At 52.0% G+C, this 22954-nt stretch overlaps 1 protein-coding gene across 2 annotated transcripts; it reads right to left on the bottom strand.

The window, feature by feature from the left end:
* Nucleotides 1-968: 968 nt before the first annotated feature.
* Nucleotides 969-22616, bottom strand: ISX (intestine specific homeobox). Of its 2 annotated transcripts, none has more exons than XM_053226718.1 (4): nt 21369-22616; nt 5166-5317; nt 3141-3254; nt 969-1726 (listed from the first exon to the last, which is right to left on the bottom strand). In XM_053226718.1, the coding sequence occupies exons 1-4, from the start codon at nt 21559-21561 to the stop codon at nt 1676-1678; spliced, it is 510 nt and encodes a 169-aa protein (XP_053082693.1). In that variant the 5' UTR covers nt 21562-22616; the 3' UTR covers nt 969-1675. The 2 variants fall into 2 exon arrangements, with proteins under 2 accessions (XP_053082693.1, XP_026927367.2); XM_027071566.2 differs by having other exon boundaries at nt 969-2009; nt 21369-22599.
* Between the last annotated feature and the right edge of the window lie 338 nt (nt 22617-22954).

The following is a 22954-nucleotide window of genomic DNA, read 5'->3' as shown; positions in this document are numbered from 1 at the left end:
CAGCCGAGGCTGTACCCAGTGGATGCCCTCAGGGGAATCAGAGAGACAGCTGGGAAGCTGCTGTCCCCTCCCTCCAGCTACGGAGGTGGTGTTTATATAAACACGCGCCCAGCCCCACAGTCTGTTAACGGACTCTTTTGCTCCCCCAGCCCTTCGCCTTCTTCCATCTAGAGCTTGCTGGAGACTAGGCGTCCGTGATGACATTCATGGGCTCCAGCCACGTCTAAGTGTACAAAGCATGCTCACTTTTCGGGGGGCACAGTCTGACCCTGGCGTATTGTATGCCTGAGGGCAGAGCTAGGTCGCTGCCCCCAATTTGCAGGTGAGAAAGCCGAGGCCCAGAGGGACTGGATGGATGGCAAGGTTCTGCAGCAAATCAGAGAGAATGCAGGACTAAGACCCAGGCTTCCTGACTCTACTCTCCGTCTGACTCCTGGGTGCATCAGGGACCCGGGCAGAGTGCAGAGGTTCTGTCATTTGGGGCAGATTATCCACACTTCTGATCTGTACACAAAGGTCAGTCCAGTCTGCCCAGCTAGGAGGAGCAGGCCCTGTGCCCCCGCAGCAAGGCATGTCTCAGCAGTATTTGGGCCCAAGGGAAGCTCGGGGACGGGGGGTGGCCTCTCTGTGAGTCGGAATGGCAAACTCCAGGTCTGAGACCCAAGCAGCCCCTTTCCTGATGGGATCGGGGGACAACACCATCACCCATAGGAGGCCCAGCCCTCACACTTGGCAAAGCACTTCCACTCTATTTCAGAGCCTCCCGATTGCTCTTTGAGGTAGGCCAGGTGGGGCTTACTGTCTCCATTTTAGAGATGTGAAAACTGAGGCTCTGACAGGGCACGTCATTTGCCCAAGGTCTCCCTGCAAGGAAACAGCAGAGTCTGCAGGCTCATCACAACGGAGCGAAGCTGGCCTTCCAGCTGGGTCCCTTACGCTAGTCCTGGGACATAGACTCTGCAAAGAGCTTACTGCCGTATTCTTTATTCAGACCGGAAGTACAACATTCCTCCCCAGTCCAGCAGAATAACCAAAGACACTCGATTCTATTTTAAATTAACAACAACAACAACAACAACAACAACAACAACAAGCTTCCCCTGCATTTCTCTCCCACTTCGTACATTCACATCAAAGCCGTACAGAATTTGCTGGGCATGGGCCAACTGCAAGGTCACTGAGTGCATGCCCTGCTTTGCCGGGGAAGCTCCGCACAATCTCTTTGGCCAACCTGGACTGAGCTCCCGGGGGCAGAGCCTCAGTTGTTCGCGTCTAGATAGATCCAGTTCTGTTTGTGGAGAACTCAGTAGGTGCTCAATAAATGTGTCATGAATGAATGAACAAACACCTCCCCCTTGGCCTGCTGTATGCCTCTATTCTCACGACGGCTCAACCTCACCACAGGAAGAGCCAGAAGGACCCTCGAAAGTCTTCTTGTCCAACTGCCTCATGTTATAGATGAGGTCCAGAGGGGGTGAGTAACCAGCTGGAGGTCACAGAGCGAGTTAGAGGAGACACAAGCACAAGCAGACGCTCTCCTTGTTCCAGAGCTCATCTCAGACTCTCCCACGGCCTCTGTCTTCTGAGCCAGGAGGGCAACCTTGGGAGCAGAGGCGAGAGCTCCTGTATTGGTCATCTTGCCGTGGAGTCCGACGCAACCTTCCGTGGGGCGTGCTCAGGGAAGGCCCCCCAGGGGCCTGGGCCCCCTCCTGCCAGATGTCTTCACCTGGAGAGGAGAGCGGCACCACTGGAGAGAGGTTTCTTGGTCCCTACGTCGATGTGGCACAGGGGCTGCCCCATTTGGGGTTGGCAGGTGGAAGGAAGCACAGTGCAGGGAAGCAGGTGTGCTGGATGAGAGGGCCTGGGAGAGGCTGTGTCTCCCACAGGTGGCACGGGAGGAGGGTGGTCTGGCCGGGGAACCACGCAGACGCCGGCTGGCCTGGAGCCGGTGGATAACAGCCCATGGGAGGAGCCAGCCTGGGCAGAGCAGAGGGCGACCTCATGGGGCCCTGTCGAAAGGGGAAGGTCAGGAGAGAGAAGTGAGTCCTAAGCTTCACCAGAGGCTTCACCCTCCGCTTCCCGACCTTTTCCCCAGGACTTAGGCAGCTCAGGGCAGGCAGGGGACCATCTTGGGGAGAAACGTGTGCCCTGGGGGCCAGGAGATCTGGTTCCTAATCCTGGCATTTACAGGAATTACTTGATGTGAAAAAGTCACTTTGCTTCTCAGTGCCCAGTTTCTGCATTAGCAGAAAGTGGATAAAGAAATCCTTCCTTGCAGTGTCACTGTGGGCACGCACAGACCTCTAATCACGGGACTATTTTGTGTCCTGCTGGCTCCCCGCTGTCCGGCATCTGGTACACACTGCAAGGTGTGCGGGCTCCACGGACAGCTCATACTCGGGGCACATGGCCCAGGTGCCGAGGCTTTTCACGTCTCAGTAATTTCACCCTCATTGAACTACTACTTTCTCCGAGGGGCGAAGTGACTCTTCTAGGCCATGCTGTTGCTAAGTGCAGAGGCTGAGATTTGAACCCGTGCAGTCTGACTCCACAGCCTTCTGCTCAATGTCCGTGCACTGCCCCCTTACTCCCTGCCTGTTTCTTGAACTGTGAAGTTCTGCACAATAATACAAGCCAGTCCCCGAAGGAAGGAGAAGCACTGGGATTGTCACTCAGTGGTTGAGGACATGGGGACAGAGAGGGGCAGTGACTTGTCCCAGGTCACACAGACCTGTGGGGCATTCTTGGCCACGCTGTCTCTGGAAGAGTTCCCCTTGTACTCTTTAAAAATTTTTTTTAAAAATATTTATTTATTCTTGAGAGGCAGAGCGTGAGCAGAGGAGGGGCAGAGAGAGAGAGAGGGAGACACAGAATCCAAAGCAGGCTCCAGGCCCTGAGCTGTCAGCACAGCCCCTCATGCGGGATTTGAACCCACCACCTGCAAGATCATGACCTGAGCTGAAGTCAGTTGCTTAACTGACTGAGCCACCCAGGCGCTGGTCCCCCTTTGCACTCTTTACTGTAGAAAGAGCCAACCCCCTCCACCCCTTGGGGCTCTCACTTCTGGGTCTGGGTGGGATGTTTGCAGACAATGCCCCCCCCCCCTTCCCCAGCGCCCCCTCGGTGCCTTAGCCACTCACCACCACGTCCAGGTACGTGGTCAGGGCCAAGCTGGCCTCATTTAACTGCTTCGGGGCCCCAGGGCTGCTGGACTTCTGCTTCCTCCACTTAGCGCGCTGGTTCTGGAACCAGATCTGGGATAGGAGAGAGAGAGAGGACAGAGATAAGCAGCAAGTACCTTCCCTAAAAACCGTAACTGGCACTTCACAGTCTAGAAAGCTCCATGGCTTCAGGATTTCCTTGGCCCTGGAGGTCTGCCCTCTAAGAGGGGCCCGGGGATCACAACCTTCAGTTCCTGCAGGGCGGGGGTCTCGTGCACCCGGAAAGCAGCTGGATGCCATGTGGCTGGGAGCGGTGGGGTCTGTGGCCAATGGGGCCTAAAGGGCGTGGCTCCTCAGCTTTAGCCCATGGTCACCCTGTAGAAATGTGAGGCTGGGCATTACAGGCCCAGCCAATATCTAAGGCAGAAATCTCGGTTTTTATGTGAAAGCGTTGAGATGTAAAACACTGTGCAGATCAAATAAAACTCATCTGTGGGCTGTTTCCTGCTGGAAGACCACCAGCTTGCCACCCCTGTGGGCCCCTCGGCATCTGTAGATTGACTATCGGCAGCTCCCCGTATTCACAAGGACACTGACTGCCCCTGACACGTGGGCATTTGTACTTGGCCATTCTGCTGAGACAGCCCCTGAATTCCGGGCTTTATGGCAGTTGTGGGGAGGGGCTAAATCCACTTAGCTGGTGACTGATTCTAAATGGGAGGAAAAAGAGAGAAGTCTAGAATGGGGGTGGTCCTTAGCCAGGAGAAAAGTCTGTTGGGATAAAATTGAGAGTAAACTGTTGATCTGGGCCCTGACTCAGATTTTGAATTTGGAACGAATCCATTAAAAATTAAAAAAAAGTGATGCAGAGTAGAGCGAGCCAACAGCGTAACAACTGGATTTGGATTTGCTAGAGTGGCGCTTGCAAAACTGGGGGTGTCCAAAGAGGGTGGACACACCCCTGCTGAGTGACAAGGGGCCACTGTATCTCCAACCACAGAAGGAGCCACGGACACTCCGAGGTGAAGAAATGACAGATTCTAGATTAGGCAGTTGGCATTTATTTTTAAAAAATTTTAAATAAGTTTATTTATTTATTTTGAGAGAGAGAGAGAAAGTACAAGCAGGGGAGGGCCAGAGAAAGAGGGAGAGAGAGAGAGAGAGAGAGGGAGAGAGAGAGAATGCCAAGCAGGCTCTGCACTGACAGTGCTGAGTCCTAGGCAGGGCTTGAACTCACAAACCATGAGATTATGACCTGAGTCTGAGCAGAGACCAAGACTCAGATGCTTAACCGACTGAGGTGCCCCTCCCTCACCGACTCCCAGGTGCCCGTAGGCAGTTGGACTTAAACCAGGTCTTGGACCACTTCTCTCTGTGCTGCCTTCACAGTGGTACCCATGTGGTCTAGTCAAGGGTTAGCAAACTAAGGCCTGAAGGATCAATCTGGCCTTCCTACCTGCTTTTGCATGGCCCGTGAGCTAAGAATGGCTTTCACGTTCTTAAGTTGTCGGGAAAAAAAGATAAAAAGAAGAAACATGTTTGTGACACATGCGGATTATACGAAATTCAGATTGTAGAGTTCGTCAACGAAGTTTTAGACAGTGACTCTATGGCCCCACAAAGCCCAACATAATTACCATCTGGCCTTTTACAGGAAAAGTTTGATGACCACTGGTCTAGATTGTCTATTTTGGGAATGAGGCCTCCTGGTGAGTGATGCTCTGGAACTACAGCCAAAAGGAGAGGGAAGACGTGGAAGCAGATATCGGTGGCCACCACTGATGCCACCTCGCTCCATTTCCACCCCTCAAAGAGAGAAGCCATCTTGTAACTGCGGTGACCTCATTTCCTGGAAATACTATTTGGCAAATGTGACTGTATTCAAGGGATAAAGGCAATGGAGAATTTCAGATGGGCCAGCCCCGGAGGGTCCATGATACATGGGGTCTCACCCATGGCCCCCAAGGCATTGAGGCTGGAGGCTGAGGATGGGGACAGCTGTACCTGCACCCGAGCTTCTGGGAGTTTGATCCTGGCTGCCAGCTGGTTGCGGATGTGGACGTCTGGGTAGTGGGTGAAGTGAAAGATCTTCTCCAGCTCGTGCAGCTGCTCGGTGGTGAAGGTGGTTCGGACTCTCCGCTTGCTCTTTCTTTCCTCTGGATGGAAGAGGGTTCAAGCTGGGTTAGCGATCTTATGGTTAGCACCCTGGTGAGGCTTTTGTGTTGCCTGGTGTCACTCTTTCAGCCCCTGCTGTCCATTGCAGAGTCTTGGCCACTGGCTCCTCTGCTTGGAGTTTCACAGTGTTCTCTCTCTCTCTTTTTTAATGTTTATTTATTTTTGAGAGAGAGAGAGAGAGAGAGAGAGAGAGCGAGCATGAGCGGGGGAGGGGCAGAGAGAGAGAGAGACACACACACACACACACAGAATCAGAAGCAGGCTCCAGGCCCCGAGCTGTCAGCACGGAGCCTGACACGGGGCTTGAACTCACAAACTGCGAGATCATGACCTGAGCTGAAGTCAGACACTTAACCCACTGAACCACCCAGGCGCCCCTACAGTGTTCTCTTTCCTAGAGATCCTGCCCCTAGGTTGACCTCTCCAAATCCATCCTGAGCAGTGAGGTCAAGATAACTTTCTAGAAAGTCCTCTGATCATCCTTTTTGTTGCTCAGATGCCTTCAATGATGTGCCCTTGTCTACAACAGGGCATGGAAAACTATAGCTTGAGTGTCAAATCTGCCCCACTGTTTGTTTTTGTAAATAAAGTTTTATTGGAACACAGACCTCCCATTGCTTTATGCATCGTCTATGGCTGCTTTTGCAAGCAGCCTTGAGTAGTTGCAACAGAGACCATATGGTCTGCAAAGCCTAAAATAGTTACTGTCTGGCCCTTTACAGGAAAACCTTGCCACCCTTGGTCTAGAAAATAAAGACTGAACTCCACAGCCGTTAGTCCCTTATAACCTGTTTCCAATCCAATTGTCCAAACGGTCTGGCCTCAAGTCCACTCAGGGCTGGCTACAGCATTTGTGGGGCCTAATGAAAAACGAAACTGTTGGTTCTCTTGTTCAAAAAGCAGGAAAAAAGCTATTTCCTTTCTTTTGCGGTCTCTCTCTTGATCTGTCATGTGGTGGTGGTTGTTTGTTTTTTCCCCCCCTAATTTGCTGTTTTATTTATTTATTTATTTTTATTAAAAAAATTTTTTTAAACGTTTATTCATTATTGAGAGACAGAGAGAGACAGAGCATGAGCAGGGGAGGGGCAGAGAGAGAGGGAGACACAGAATCGGAAGCAGGCTCCAGGCTCCGAGCTGTCAGCACAGAGCCTGATGCGGGGCTCGAATTCACGAACAGCGAGATTGTGACTTGAGCTGAAGTTGGACGCCCAACCGACTGAGCCACCCAGGCATCCCTCTAATTTGCTGTTTAAGGTCAGGCTCTCTTGAACACAAGGATACTAATAGGGTGAGTGTGGATCCTCACAGGGACCCAGGGCCCTTTGACTTGGCACCTGGGTGCATGCACCTGACCTTGACCCTTATGCCATCCATACCCTGACAGCCCTCGCATCCCTGGAACTGCATAGGATAGAGGAGGCAGTTGTCATTGGCTAAGGATGAAGAAACAGGTGGTCTGTAAGAGGGACATCGAAGGCTGAGTCAAGGCTCCAGGGCCGTAGTGCATGCTCCGTGGTCCCACTGAACTTCACTTACAAAACACATTCACACATAAAATGATGAAGAATTTCAAGATGACCATAAGCATTAAGCCCCAAGTGCCAGGCCTCTGTCTGTGTGCAGTACCCTGGACAACTGTACTGGTCTCACCCACGTCCGTGGAGCCAGGCCTGAGCATGTGTGTGTGATGGGAATCAGGCATTCTACTGGGACCTGTTACCTTTGAGATGCCTATTGGCTATTCAAAAAATCTGTCCAGGGGCACCTGGGTGGCTTATTTGGTTAAGCGTCTGATTTTGGTTCAGGTCATGATCTCATGGTCTGTGGGTTCAAGCCCTGAATCAGGTTCTGTGCTAACAGCTCAGAGCCTGGAGTCTGCTTCGGATTCTGTGTCTCCATCTCTCTCTGCCCTCCCCTGCTTATGCTCTGTCTCTCTCTCAGAAATAAATATACATTAAAAAAATTAAAAACAAAACAACCCCCGAAAACCCCCAAAATAAAAAGGACACGATAACATCATGAGAAGCCCCCAGTAAACGTTCTCCAGCAAATCTCTATGTCAGCCTGCTTTTTGGGGAACCTGACCTGAGCCAGAGGAAGCTCAGACACAAGCAGTGCCCAAGAAAACATGGTAGAAGAGAGGCTTAGAAAGAAAGGAGTGGTCATTGAAATTAAAAAATTAAAAACCAGAGAGGATGAAGAGGAAGAAAAGTCAGAAAATATCAGTGTGTTTATTGAACACCTATTGTGTGCCAGGTGTGGTGCTGGACCCTGCCCTTGGCCTGCGTGCATGCATGTATTTTAGCCTCCCTTGTTCCAAGGTGGATTTGTGGCATGTGGTTCTGAGTCTGGTGTTTGGGAGGACGTCGAGGACCACAGGAAGACCACCTGGATGGAATTACTACGGCAGAAGCCAAGGAAAGAGGAGCTGTGTTGGCATTGCCCCCAAACACACCCAGTGTGGTGCCTGAGGCTTCGTGGAGACTCTGACAAATATATGTTGAATTAAAGTGGATGGAGATGTGAGTGGTTGGGAAAAAGAGGAGACAGTGAGTAGAAGAATTTATGGCTTGAGAAGGTGCTAGAAGGGGAGAAGGGAGGCTGGGGAGAAGTTTCAGAGAGCAGCCTGGAGCATGTCTGAAGTCCGAGAAAGAGAAATTGAGGCGGAGCGAGAGAGGGCTCTGAAGGGGTGGCGGATGGGGCAGCTGCGGGACAGACTGGTCCGGGACGCTCACTACACAGGCGAGGGCGATCGGGTGCTGGAGCGAGTGGTCCAGGACGGATGGCAGGAAGTCAGGTCGCCAGCAGAGAATGAGGGAGTGAGGGGTTAGGCTGGGAGGGATGGCCAAGGACTTTGGGACAGCTGTTCTGGAGAAGGGCGGGGAAGCGAGAAGAGTAAGGAAGATTGTCCACCGGAAGACTTCCCTGTACCTCCAGACTGGGGCGAGGGTCACAGATGGTGGAGGCAGGGCCGAACCAGGTGGCGGAGGGTTTGTCTTCCTGACCATGCACGTTGAGACTAGGGCTGCGATTCTGGCTTTACTTGGGACAAAGTCCACATGATATAATTTTAGGAATTGTAGGAAAGGTACAAACCGCCTCTCCAAATCCCCTCCGCTTTTGGGGGCTGATGGCTGATGTCGCAGGTCAGATGGGACGATGCAAAAGGAGAGTGGGGATCTGAAAGCCTGCAGAGGCCTCCTTGCTCCCACCCAGTTCACTTTCTTTTTCTGTCCAAATAAGAGGTAAAACCGCCACAGATGAGGAATTGGAGCAGACCCTGGGTGAGGAGTGGATTTTCACTTGTGATGGTTTAACAACTGAAGTGTGTGTGTGTGTGTGCGTGTGTGTGTTATTCGTCCTGCTATCATTTGCTAGAAGGAAACCCACTGAACTGGATGTCGGGAGACCTGAGCTCTGTTCCTGAACTCTATAACTTGGGCCACATTTTACTTCCTCTCTGGGCCTCAGTCTCCCCATCTGTAGAATGGAGGAGGAGGGCAGGCCAAATCCACCCTGACAATCTGTAATTCTCTTTCCCTTCATGTGGAGGCTGGGTGGCTTGTAACACCTTGCCTCGGGCTGGCCTGGGGGACCAATTTGCTTGGTGGAGGGAGAGGGCCCGAGAGGAGAGATTTCTGCGGACACCAACTCTATTGGCTGAAGCTGTTCCTACATCTCTGGGATTAACCAGGCCCAGGTGCTTCTGTTGTAGAAATGGCATCTCATAGTCTGCCTTTGGTCTCTCCCCTCTCTCTTATCCCTTCAGCTTGTTGATAATCATCCTCAAAGGACTTTAACTCATTTTACTGACTTGGGAGCTTCTTGGGAATCGCAGACAACGAGGTCTCAAACACTATCACCCGCTAGAGCAAGCTCTAGCTACTCACTACTAACCACCTGATTGGACCTGATCTCTCCTTCTCTAGCCCCTTTCCCTCCCCAAGCCTACTTTCTTTCAAAAAATTTTTTTTTTAATTTTTTTTTCAACGTTTATTTATTTTTGGGACAGAGAGAGACAGAGCATGAACGGGGGAGGGGCAGAGAGAGAGAGGGAGACACAGAATCGGAAACAGGCTCCAGGCTCCGAGCCATCAGCCCGGAGCCTGACGCGGGGCTCGAACTCACGGACCGCGAGATCGTGACCTGGCTGAAGTCAGACGCTTAACCGACTGCGCCACCCAGGCGCCCCTCAAAAATTTTTAAAGAGAGATTAATTCTACCTTTAGGGCCAGTAGTGTTTAAGGGATAGAGCCGCATCCAATCAGAATTGATGCAGAGAGATGGCCAGTGGCAATCATTGCTGAATCTTACTGAATATCCCCTCTGTGCCTAGCATTGTGGAGGCACCGGGGGCCTGTCTGCAGGAGTGCAAAAGTGGACAAGCCATGCTCACAGTGTCATATTCATTCCTTCATGAGGTCAGCGTCTTAGGTGATAGTGATGCTGTGCAGCTCTAAAGGGCATTGCAAAAAACAATTCACAGGATGGAAGATTCCAGGTTGCCTGCGCAAGCCTTGGCGTCCAGGACAGTATGGAGTTGGGATCCTTCTGGGAGTCTAGAAAGGAGGATTCTAGACAGAGGATGTAGGGTGCAGAACAAGAACTTGGGGAAACAGGTGCCACAGAGAACAGAGGGTTAGGAACAGATGCAGACAATGACAATAAGAAGCCACCTCCTCCTTTCTCCCCAGAAGGAAACTCAGGCAAACAGGGGCTCATGACTAAGAACAGACTCCTTAATAGAATAATATTTTCAGCGCTTCCATTTGTGGAACTAAGGGAGCAACTGTTAAGATACATATGGCTTTTCTCTATTTTGGGCAGGACTGCAGGGCATAATTTGGAGGTGGAGTGAAGAAGGAAAGGATCTACCTCTTCTCTGCATGATAAATGACCTCTGACTTGGTGGAGAGGGGGCTGCCTGGCAAATTACCGACCAGTTAGAAAAATTTGTTTTTGTATCCAGAGCTAATTTTTTTCAGTTGAATTGAATTTTTTGAATTAGCTCAGGATAGATGTTTGTCTCTGAGAGATAATGATAATGATGTTGATAATGATGATGGTGATGATGGTGGTGATGATGGTGGTGATGATGATGGTGATGGTGATGATGGTGATGATGATGATGGTGATGGTGATGGTGGTGATGGTGATGATGATGGTGGTGATGATGATGATGGTGGTGATGATGGTAATGGTGATGGTGATGATGATGAATGCGTGTGTATGTCCAATGGCTGTAATCACTTCTCCAGGAAATAGACATGCCACAAACCCACACTGATGGGGAGATGGAGGCTGAGTCCCGAATCCACCAGCCTTCAGGACTGAGAGTGCCAAAGCTTTCCCCCCAAGACTGACTGTGGGTTCTTGGGGTACAAATAGTCAACACTGATATTCCCCCAGACCTTCTTGGGATGTTATTCGAGATTTAATGGCCTCAAATTGGAGGGCTGTAAAAAGGAATGGTAAGGTCAGAGGGGTCCTGGAGCTCAGATCACTCCCAGTGAATGGGGCTCCCTGATCTAACTCGTGAGACCCGACCAGAAGAGTAGGTTGGGGAGAGAAAGACAAACTTGGACCTGGCATCAGGGAAATAAGATTTGGATCAGAGGCGAGACTTTTAAAAGTTTAGCTGCTTAGATCTGCACCGTTCAATATGGTAGCTACTATCTCCATGTGGCTATTTTATTTTTATTTATTTATTTAAAAAAAATTTAGTCTTTAGTTTCAAGAGAGAGAGAGAGAGGGAGAGAGAGAAAGAAACAGCCTGGTTTAGTTGGTTAAGCGTCCAACTTCCGCCCAGGTCATGATCTCACGGTTCGTGACTTCGAGTCCCACATCTGGCTCAGCGCTGCCAGTGCACAGCCTGCTTGGGATTCTGTCTCCCTCTCTCTCTGTCCCTATCCCACTCGCACTGCCTCTGTCTCTCTCAAAATAAGTAAATAAACTTAAAAAAATTTTTTTAAAAAGAAGGAACTTCATTAAACAGGAAGCTGGAAATAGGAGCTCAGTGTGGATGTGGCCCACGTACTGGATAAACCTCTCGATCATCAGGAAGGGCTGGGATGTCCTGGGCAACCCCTCAGTGAGGATGATGGGGGTGCTGGGTCCTCTTTCCCAGGAGCACTGGATTGGGAGTGAGAAAATCCTTGAGCCCCTGGCAGCATCTTGGCAGAGATGCCTCGGAGTCTGGTGCCACTGTGTAGCCCACCCACTGCGGCTGGCCAAGGGCACCGGGGCAGGGCAGGGGGTGGGTGGGGAGAGGGCGGAGGAAGGTGGAGGGGACTGCCTCCTCCTTTTGAGTTGCTCCTCTCCCTGTTATTAATTGTGTGCGCTGTGAATCACACTTCAGTGGGTCTTCAAAGAGAACGAGTCAGCAGAAATTAATTAAACCTGAGCCGTTTAGCACATCGATCATACGAAATACACAATTTACACAGGTGATTAGGCCACCTAATTATAAACCGATGTTCCTCTGCGCTCGGCTCCCTCCCCTGATTGCTCCTTCTCTGCGGTCTGCTAATTGGCCCTGGCTGCTCAGCTAAAGACCCTGGGGGGCTTTGCCACTGCCGGAAGTCTCCGGAAATGGGCCCTGTCCTTGTCTTCCTAAGACAATGGATGCTGCGGGTAGAGGAGATCCGGGGCACCCTTTGGAGCTCTCTTGCAAGCTGGAGACCCCTCGTGGACATGACGGGAGGGGTGCAGGGCAGACCTGGGCTGGTCTTTTCTGTCCAGTCTGGTCGTGGACTTCCTACAGTTCCCTTGTGCCCACAGCATATAAGACAAACTCCTTGGCACGGCATTCAAGGCTCTTCACGTTCTCCCTTTCCAGAATCATCTGCTTTCTCCCCAATTCCTATTTCCATGATTTCACTCCCACCTGATCATTTCTAGACTCCACACACTGGCTGTGCCCTTTTAATCTCCAGGTGCTTCGTCTCACTGCTCCCTCTGCCTGGAATGCTGGTCTTCTTCGTTTGCCTAGTGAACTCCTACTCATCCGTCAAAGCACGAATCAATCAAATATTTCCTTTTCTCCAAGGTCTGTTGTGAATCTCTGTAGAAACACAACAGCTCTTTTTCAAAAATAAAATGTAAGAGCACTTTTGGCTTGCACCATCCGCCTCCGTATTTTGTAAGAACAAAAAATCTCTCTTAGTTTTTCTCTCTGTCGTTGCATATCTATCAAAATGTTAATGGTGGTTAATACTAGATGATGAGAGGGTAGAATTATAATTACATTTTTTAACCTTCTTTTTTTCCTATAATATACATGGATTACTTGTATAAATAAACAACAGCACAGAAAATAAAGCTAGCGTGGGAAGAGATGAGAATAAAAAAACCACTAAGGGAAACAATTTCGAGAAGACCACTGAAAAGCCCACTGGCAGAGGGTTTGCTGACCTGCCCCCAGGGATGACGGGGTTCATGCTCTCTCCCAGCAGAATGAGGATTGTTATTTTCCATGTGCACGGCCTCATTTTCATAATGTATCCTATGTACACACACACACACACACACACACACTCACTCCCCCCACTTTTTGTTTGTATATCTTTTTTCTTTTTTAATAGCAGGTGTACCCTTTGTTTAAAGGGAATTGTATGTGGAGCCCCACAAAAGAAATAATGGTGGAACTCTCTTACTGACGTGTAGGGGGCCCTGGAGTGAAGCTTGCTCAGTCTCCCCTTCGTCCCCCGCAGCTCCGGCCGTGCATCCTTGTGGAAGCCTGCAATTCCCCCAAACGCGGGTTTTAAAAACGCTGATGTGCATAAATAAAGGCCAAAGATCTTGGCTTAGTGCACTTGACCTTCAGTCTCCTCATTTCACTCATCCCTTCCACTGCTCCGGGAGTTTTAGATGCCCAGCCACACTGGATTTCTTTGTTGCTCGAAAGGAATATGCCTTTTTATCCCTCAGGGCTCCTGCACATGCTTCTGTGTGCCTGGTCCTCTCCCCTTCTCTGCCTGGCTCCACCTCAGAGGACACCTCCTCTCTGAAGCCTTCCTGGAGGGTCTCAAACACAGTTCATTATTCCCCTCCTCTGTGTTCTTGGAACACTTTGTCATTTTCCCGTGCTCTATCTATGTTGTGACAACGTGAGTCTCGTAACCGCATGTGTAGGTCTGGTGAGGCCAAAACATGGGGCGTTGGGGTGGGGTGGGCACAGAGAACTGGGACAGGGGCTGATTTCACTTATTTATTTTTAAAGTTTATTTATTTGTTTTGAGAGAGAGAGAGAGAGCAGGGGAGAGGCAGAGAGCGAATCCCCGGCAGGGTCTGAACTGTCAGTGCACGGAGCCTGATGTGGGCTTGATGTAGGGCTCTGTCCCACCAACTGCGAGGTTACAACCTGAGCAGAGCCCAAGAGTCAGATTCTCAACCCACTGAGCCACCCAGGCTTTCCTGATTTCATGGGCTTTTAGAGTGTATGCGTGTGTGTTCTCCTGTCCTGCCCCTATTCCTCTCCAGTCTACACTTGTAGGAACAGACACCACAGCGTATGAATCTGGAGGATGTTTCATGGTGTGACACAGGAAGTGTCACAGAACCGGTTCCCTGGCGATGGGGGAATCCATATTTAGTTTCCTTCCTGCCTGGAATTGAGGAGGAAGTTACCCATTCTCTTTGTGGCCAACCCAAGTGCAGGCATGCAGAGTGCTTAGATTAGAGGTATCCAAAGCCCTATAAACAGGGGGAAGAGCTGTTTCTGGCCCCCAAATGGCTTAACAACTGCCAGGTTAACAGCTGGTTATGCAGAACACCTGGGGAAGTGAGCCTCATTAGGGACACACCTTTGATGAAACAACGGAAAACAAAGCAAACGCTTTGACATTTCCATATCTGGAGACTGAAGATACCAAAGAAGACTTAGAAGGACCCTGAAATCAGAAGCCATCATCCCAGCATGGAACAGTGTGAGAGAAGAAGAGGACCAGCATGAAGAAGACTCCTGGCGGGGCCCCCACACATCCCCCTCTGGCTGTGGTTGACGGGTTTGGGAGTGGGCATCTCACTCAGGCTTGGCCAACAGTTCCCTCCTCTGGGGCTCTTGGACTTGGGACTTTAGAGAGCTTGAGAGAAGTTCCTGGAGGGTGATGGAAACCTTGGTGTTATTGGGAGTCATCTGGAGGGAGGAAAGTTGAGCCGCATGCAGACAGAGGCAGCTGGAGAGACCTGATGGTGTTGATTCTGGCTCCCATTATGGCTGATGCCTGCTTATGATCCTGCCCTTCCCATAGCTTGGTTTGAGAAGACTGCTTCATGTTCTCCAAGGCAACTCATTTCCTTTTCTGTTTCAGCTAACCTGACATGGTCTTTGTCTGTTGGAACCCAAGAGTTCTCATGAATATTGGTCATTGCACCTTTTCCTAAGACCCTAGAATGCTTCTTCATTCTTTTTCGGATTCAAAGCAAAAATAAGAATCCCCACCATGCCCCGTATGGCCCAGTGTGGCTTGGCTCCTTTCTTGCTTTCAGACCTCATCTTGCCTCCCTTGAACAAGTCCCTGTCTTTGGGATTTTCTCTGCATGGAGTGGGGGGGATCCACATTTCCCCCCACTCAGCCTTCGGACTGCAGCTCAACCATGATGTCCTCTGGAAGCCCTCGCTGGCAGACCAAACCTCTCTTGACATAGGCCCTCTACCATGTCACCTTCTCCCCGGCACTTGACCACAGTTGTCATTGAGCTTTCACTTGTGATTATCGGATGGCTGTTTGTCGTCCCTGCTACACTAGATGCTACGTGAGGGCAGAGGCCAAGCTTAACGTTTTGTTCCCACATTGTCCCCACTCCCAGCTAAGGTAGGTGTGCAAATTCTTGGATGCTTCTCGCTTGGAATTCTTTCCTCCTTGAGTGTGGCCCAACTCAACAACTCACAGAGCCAATGGGATGCTGTGGGAATGCGGCTAGGAGGTTTCTCATGGTGGGTCATAAAAGGATGCAGCTTCCACCTGACTCTCTCCCTTTTGGATTGCCCGCTCTGAGAGAAGCCACCGCCATCTTGTGAGGACACTCTAGTGGCACGCGGAGAGCCCTGCGTGGGGAGAAACTGAGGTCTCCTCCTCAGCCAGCTGAACTGTCACCAACTCACCAGCCACGGAGTGACTACCTTGGAAGCCAATCTTTTATTCTGATCCAGCCCTCAGGTGACTGCCCCACACAACATCTTAACTGCAGTCCCACGAAGGACCCGGAGCCAGAGTTACTCAGTGAAGTCACTCCCAAATTCCCGATCCACAGAATCTGAGTCAGACAATTCATGTTAATTGTTATTTGAAGCCACTGAGTTTTGGGATAATTCGTTTTGCCGCCATAGATATGCCTGCCACTCAGTCGATTTCGGTGGCTCTTTGTTGCGTCCCCGGATGAGGAATACAATGGATAAATCAAATTTAAATGACGACCAATGTTTTCTGTGTCCTCTGTCTCCTCTGATTTCTCCTGGCTCTGATAGTCTGGGCCCTATTATTATAGTAATGTTGTCAATGCCCTGCTTGTATCCCTCAGACCTTTCTGTGCTCCAGATCAATGCCCTACTGCTAGGATATGTATTTCTGAGCTAAAAAGCCCAGATAACTCTGAGGAGTATATTTGCTTCATTTCCTAAAGGATTTAAACTTCAGTTTCCCACAGTGGTCACTGGCTTAATCACATACCCTTTGATCACCGCCCTCCCTTCCTTGTTTTATTTCACTACCTCCGTGCTGGTGTCTGTGCATGTCCCAAATAAACCACTTGTGCTCAAATCCTTTCCTTCCGGTCTGCTTTTGGTGGGGGGGGGGGGGAGGAGGGGGGGAGGCTCCAGAGAGACAATGCTTTTCTGTAAGCTGTGACCAAGCCTTGTTCTTCCTTGAACTCCCACAGGGTTTAAGATTCAGCCAGGTTCTTGATTCTAGAATCAGCCTCCAGGTGCCCTATGGGAATGTCTCCAGGGTCTTGTTAGGCTGTGGCTCTGGAGGCAGGGACTGAGAGGGGGGTTCCGGCAGAGAGAGACCAAAACCACACTTATTCTGGGGACATCCAAGCTTTTAGCTCTGGGCTCCTGCCCCGCTGCTGTCTGCTCTGATGGGAGTCTCCAGGTCTACCTGTCTGGGAGCAGCTCATGATGAGCTGCGATGAGGCGATGAGACACCCACAGGGCTGACCACAGTCCCAGCCAGGATTCCTAATTCCCAGGACCAGGGGCGGAGCACTGCCAGTTGCCTTGGGTTCCAGGCATTGGTGGGGGGAGATGCAGGGAGGGTGGGGAGAGGGGGAGGAGGAGGGGGAGGAGGGAGACAGGGAAGAGAGAAGAGAGAGAGGAAAACCAGGGGCTCCTTCAGACTTTTGACCTCCAGCACTGTAAGAATCAGTTTCTGTTGTTTTAAGCCACTCATTTTATGGCAATTTGTTACAACAGGACCTGGCGAGGAAGAGGGCAGGGAGGGGAACAGAAAGAAGAGGAAAAGGAGGTAGACTCGGAGGAGGAGCTGTGGCTTCTGAAGGGCAAAGGTTTGGAGACATTTACATTTTTTTTTTACATTTATTTATTTTTGTGGGAGGGGGCAGACTGCGAGTGGGGAGGGGCAGAGAGAGAAGGAGACACAGAATCAGGAGCAGGTTCCAGGCTCCGAGCTGTCAGCACAGAGCCCGACACGGGGCTCGAACCCATGAACCGTGAGATCGTCACCTGAGCCGAAGTCGGAAGTCGGGAGTTGGGAGTTTAAGCCAACCAGGGTCCCCAAGGTTTGGAGACATTTAAAGGGCAGGAAAGATTGTGTGTCTGGAGGGTAGAGAGCAGGGAGGGGGGTGGGGCTGAGCGGGTGGGGGAAGGGCAGGAGAGGCTGAGCTTAGGCACCAGAGTCTGCAAAGGACTTTGAATGTCAAAGACTGGGTCTGACAAACTACAGCCAATCTGGCCCTCCGCCTGGCTTTATAAATAAAGTTGTGTGGGAACACCAACATACCCACTCATTCACACATTTCTATTTAGCTGTGAGGGTGGAGTCCAAGTGGCCCTTTGTTGGCCACTGCTCTAGGGTTCCCTTGCATCCCAAGGATTCCACCTGCCCCCGGCCAGATCCACCACAGAAGCGCTGCCCCGAGGGGGTGTCGCCAGGACTCTCCAGCTGCGGATCCCACCCCTGCTGCAGGGGCATGGTCACCTGAGCTGGCCTTGCTCACTCTCCAGTCCCCAGCCTGGCCCAGAGTAAGCACTCAGCAGTCGGCCACCGAGCGACTGGATGGGGACAGAGCTGAGTCCCGCTTCTCCCAGACCCCAGGCCGCTTACCCCTGGCACTGGTTACCCACTGGGGTGGCCTCTTCCTTACCTTCCTTTTCCCTTTGCTCCGGGGCATCACAGTCTCCCTACAAAGGGTCATCAGTGGCATAGATGACCTCTCTCTTCCCTGAGTCTGAGCTTCTAGTACAAAGTGGTTTCCTGCTGACTGGGCCCCTCTTGACTTTGGAGGGTCCTGGGCTTCAGGGGGCCTGTCTCTCTCTGGAGTGAGCGGGCAGCTGGGCTCAGCATTCTTTCAAGTAGGGAGACCCTCCGGGATTTTTCCGTTGGCTTGAGACCGGGGAGGGTCTGAGCCCGAGTTTATGAGGGTCGCTGCCATGAGAGGAGCGGGAGGCAGAGCACTGGCCCCGGCCTGGATGTCTGAGCCGGCCCCGTGCTTGCACATTTGGCTTTGTAGCTTGAACAAGCCATTTTGCGTCCCTGGGCCTCAGCCTCCTCGAAGAGTGGTCCTTGGACCACCTACATCAGAGTCATTTGGGAGAGCTTGCTAGAATGAGGATTCCCGGGGCACCTGGGTGGCTCGGTCAGTTGAGTGTCCTACTCTTGATTTCAGCTCAGGTCACCATCTCACAGTTTGTGGGTTCGGGCCCTGCGTCAGATTCTGCGCTGACAGCACAGAGCCTGCTTGGGATTCTCTCTCTCCTTTTTTCTCCGCCCCTCCCCCACTGGCATGTGCACACACTGTCTCTTAAAAAAGTAAATAAACTTTAGAATGTAGATTCCTGTTCTGCCCCTCGCCCCGCCCCTCCGCCCTGTCTCTCAAAAAATAAATAAACATTAAAAAAAGGGCGGGGGTGGGGGGCGCCTGGGTGGCTCAGTCAGTTGAGCCTCCAACTTTGGCTCAGGTCACCATCTCATGGCTCACGAGTTCGAGCCTCATATCGGGCTCTGCCCGGAGCCTGTTTCAGATTTAGTGTCTCTGTCTCTCTCTGCCCCTCCCCCGCTCAGGCTCTGTCTCTCTCTCTCTCTCTCTCTCTCTCTCTCTCTCAAAAATAAAAAAGCATTAAAAAAAATAATAATGCAGATTCCCGGGCACCAAACTAGACCCAGAGGCAGAGTCTGGGGATGTTGGGACTGTAGTGCTGCATGTTTCCAAGCTGTCTGGTTATTTGGGACAGAGAGGTCATGCTTGCCAGGCCACGTCCGTGAGTCACTCTGTGAACCCCTTTAAGTGTTAAGCTTATTTCTGTGTTTTTATTACTGGGGTGGGGGGCCGTGGATGCACCATCTCCGGTGCCTTCCATTATCTGAGGGCTCCCGCGTGCTGGAGGGAAAGCAGGACAGAGAGGCGGAGGGGCATTAGCAGCAGCGACAAGCACCCGGTGGGGACGGGGCCCTGTGAAGGCAGGAGAGGCGGAGGCTGCCGAGGCCATTTGCCCTTTTGCCCGCCCGGTTACCCTGCTCCCGCCTGGCATGGACACCCCCCACCCCTGCCACTCCCCTCTGCAGGGAGGAAGCTTCTGCCACAGAAAATGACCCCAGGTGACACCACCGAGGCTTTCTAGTGACCAGTTTGTGGAGGCATCGGTCATCACACACGTTGGAGCTGGGAGGGATCTTAAGAACATTCTAATCCTGCTCTTCCACGTTACAGATGGGGAAATGGAGACTCAGGAAGGGGAACAGCTTGCCTGAGGTCTTCCTGCGAATTAGCACCAGCCGGGGGCTCGGAGGCCAGACTCCTGGAGTCCCAGCTCCCCATCCTCCTGGCCTAACTTCTCACAGACTCCAGCTCGTTTGCAATTTCTCCAAGTTACTTTTGTAGTTTCTGACATGTTGGCATCCTGTCTGTATTATTATTTGTCAAGCATTTTCCCAAATAGGCTTTTTGTTTTACCTACACAAATAAATCCATTTTAACAGGAAACCTCACAGCATGACCATAAACGGATGACCGATATCCTGTGTTGTGAGTAGAAGGTGCGCGTAGGAATCCTTACAGAACTCTTGACGTAAATAATCTCGGTCTGTGTAGTCCTCAAACTCACTTCCAAAACCACCAGCGGGACCTTCTCTAGTCTTTTGGAGATGCTCGATGCCAGTGTAGTGGGAGATGTATAGATTTAAGCCACGTTCAGGAATGATCTAGACTGGATGGTGTCAGGCCACCAGGGTTCAATTCTGTTGCTAACTAATCAGGTCACTTGTGCAGGTGACTTCTCTTCATCGTTCTATCATCTGTAAGGTGGGCCTCACAACTGTGGCAATTCCATGGGGGACAGGGAGGGGAGTGCTGTGGGGGCCATAGGGCACTACCCTTGTGACGACTGCTATCTTGGCAAACCCTTACTAGAGGGTCTGCTCTGGGTCCAACAGGATAGCTGACATGGGACATGCCGGCATCTTCAAGGGGAGGTTTAGAAGGAGTGGGTCCCTTTTTGCCATCAGCCATTATCAGGCCAGGGGGAGGGAAGCTGCTCTGGGAGGGGGGATCTGGCCTCTCCTCCCTCTCTCCCCTCCCCCACCTGTCTTTTCCTCTCATTAGGACAGAGAGGGCAGTGGTGGATTTTATGTGGCTGCAGCAAGCCAGACTCAGGTTAGACTCCCAGAACTGTTTCTAATGCTCATTCAGTTCACTGGAAGATTTTAGTGAGCTTCCGGAAAGGAAGCTGGGGACTCTCTCCTATTGATTGACTCAGCTCCGGGGAAACCCGCCAGCTTCCCCAGGGATGGGCAGCCCTCCCGGGTCTTCTCCTTGCCTGAGGTTGAGCACAAGCCCCTTTTGGGAGGCTGAACTTGGGTGAGACCCCAGGGCTTGGTGATGGTAGGAAAAGGCACTGTGGGCTCCTCTGAGCTGCCTTTTGGGCCTTTCCTTGGATTAAGAGGGTAGAAAGAGGAAAGAACTGGGAAGCTCGTGAGTGAGATACTCCAGTGTCACCAACTACCAGGCTCCAGCAGACCCTTGTGACATCCCTGGCTCCCTCTCTCTTCCCTCACTCAACCGGTTTCTGGAGGGTAAGGCTGAGGCCAGAGTGGAAGGGACTTTCCTGAGGTCACGAAGCAGGGTAGGCTGGAGAGTGACCCGGAGCATTCCTGACCCTCAGCAGGTGCATGTGTCCACCTCAATGCCCTTCCTCAAACCAGCTCTCAAGAAGGGCTTTGAGATCTGCCCTGTCATTGTGGTTTGGGGGACATGCCCTGGGGTGGGCCGCTGGCCTGGGACGGTGATCAGGATGGGCAGATCCCAGGCTAAGCTTCAGCCACGGAAAGACACATAGGCTGAACTCTGCTTACAAAGAACAACGTGTCAGACTGAGCAGGTGTTGGGGACAGCCACGACCGACCAACCGGTTCCTGCTCTCAGATCTTCCGCTCACTGGCTGCGTAGCCTGGGGACAGATACCATCCACCTCTTCCCTTTCACAGGTGAGTTTCCTCACCTGTCAAGTGATGACAATCGTGCATTTCTACTGAAATGAAAGAGGGGACTCTAGCGCAGCAGCCGCTGCAGCGGAAATGCTGTAGAAATAAATGGGACCTGGCATTCTTAGCTGTGGCCTGCTTGCAGGAACAAGCCCCGCGTCCCTGCATCCTGCAACGAATGGAGCCTTCCTTGGCGTCTGCATCTGGAAAACCTCAGTCTTGGCGAGGCAGAAGGGTATTTAAGGCCCAGCATCTGACCTCTCTTGGAATTTTGGGGTCCTCTCTTCTATTGATATGGAGCAGCTTTTGCTCTGCCTGAGCCCTGCTGGCTCTTGGGGACCTGGGAATGGAAAAGAAATGACCAGAAGACACTTACCCTGGGGCTGGGCCTTCAGGGGCCCCTCCGGCCCGGAGCGTGGAGCTGCTGCTTGTCTGGTGCCCTGTCCACCTGCCCCTTCCGGCCTGACCACATGGCTTTTCTCTGTGGGCCTCTTTAAGATCTCCTCGATGGAGAAGGACAGCCCCAGCTTCTTTGGGGTCCCACAGCGCCCTGAGTTCTTCCTCTCCATACCCCGCAGAGGATAGGGCTAGCCTTGGAGCACTCTGTGAGAGGCAGAGGGACAGAAGGGGACCTTGTGTGCGTCCAGGGCAACAATGGTGGAGGGTGGCGTACTTCCTCCCCTGAAACTCCTGTAATAATCAAAAGGGCAAGCAGAGGTGGAGGACGGGGCGCCTCAGGTCAGATGATCCAAGCACAATTCTGTCTCCATGGGGACTTCCATGGGCTCCTTTCAAACACCCCTGGGATCAAGGAGGCAGGTCACATCGAGAGAGCTGGAACAGGCTGTACCCCATGCCTGTGGGCCCAGAACTCCCACAGGCTTGATGTCAAAGGAGTCACCATTGCCAGGCTGGGTTCAGTTGTACTGCAAAAGGTCTTCTCTGGGGTGGTCGCTTTCAAAATCCCCAGGCTGGGTCAGGGTCCCTGAGGTCCCTGTCACTGGGGAGTAAGGCAAAAAGCTGGAAGGAAGGTGGAGCCAGCTCCCAGAGATCCAGAGGCAATGTGTCCACCTTTGCCTTTTCTCTGGCTTCTGACCCTTTCCTGCCGGCTCTGGGCAGCCTCTGGCAGGCTGGAGTGCCACCGTTGGGCCCCAGGTGGCCAACTCAGATCCAGGCCACCCTACAGCTTGAGAGGTATTCCCAGGAACCCTCTTGGACTTCTAGTTCTGCTGCTTCTGGACTCCAGAATAGGCTTTCTGGCACATCTGTGCTTCTGTCCGGCAGGTGGAGGCTTAGGAAGGGGATGTCTGGACCACCGCAGGCTGGATCTCTGGGACGGATCTGGACTGAGTGCAGGGGTCTCTGGCCTTCCTTCCACTCCCTCCCTGGCCTCACTTTGCAAGCCTCTCCAGAGGCTCCTGGCCCAGGGTGCCTCTCCCTTCCTTTCGATGTCCTTTCTGCTTCTTCCTGACTTACATGCCCCTTCCCTGTCTCCGGAGACAGCACAGTGGGAACACTTTCTGTCTGTCCCGTAACCTGTTGGCTGGGAGCTGACAAGGCACCCACCTGTCCTTCCTGGGAATTCTACTCCCAATTTCTGTGTAACCAGGGAGGAGGGGGCAGTAAAACAGCTGATAAGAGAAGAAACTCTCCACCCTCCTCAAGCCTGGCGATGCAGGTGTTGGGGGAGGGGACACTGAGGCAGTGATGCAGGTGTTGGGGGGGGGGGCCCTGAGGCAGCTTGTTGTGTTGCCGAAGGATGGGAAGCAGGGCCCTGGGGAGGTGCCATGCTGGGGAGCAGGACAAGGGAGGATGGGAATGGGCCACCAGGAAGTGTCCCCCGGGCCCCATAAAATGTGTTTGCTCAGTTAGGAGAGTTTATGGGTCACATGGAGGCTGGAGGCCCGGCCAGGGTGCTGTCAGCCGTGGGCCAGTCAGAAGTGTTTCCCTGGGCTTGCAAAT

This window comes from Acinonyx jubatus, chromosome B4 (assembly GCF_027475565.1).
Source record: "Acinonyx jubatus isolate Ajub_Pintada_27869175 chromosome B4, VMU_Ajub_asm_v1.0, whole genome shotgun sequence".
Taxonomy (NCBI): domain Eukaryota; kingdom Metazoa; phylum Chordata; class Mammalia; order Carnivora; family Felidae; genus Acinonyx; species Acinonyx jubatus.
This window is presented reverse-complemented; position numbering and strand designations above follow the sequence as displayed.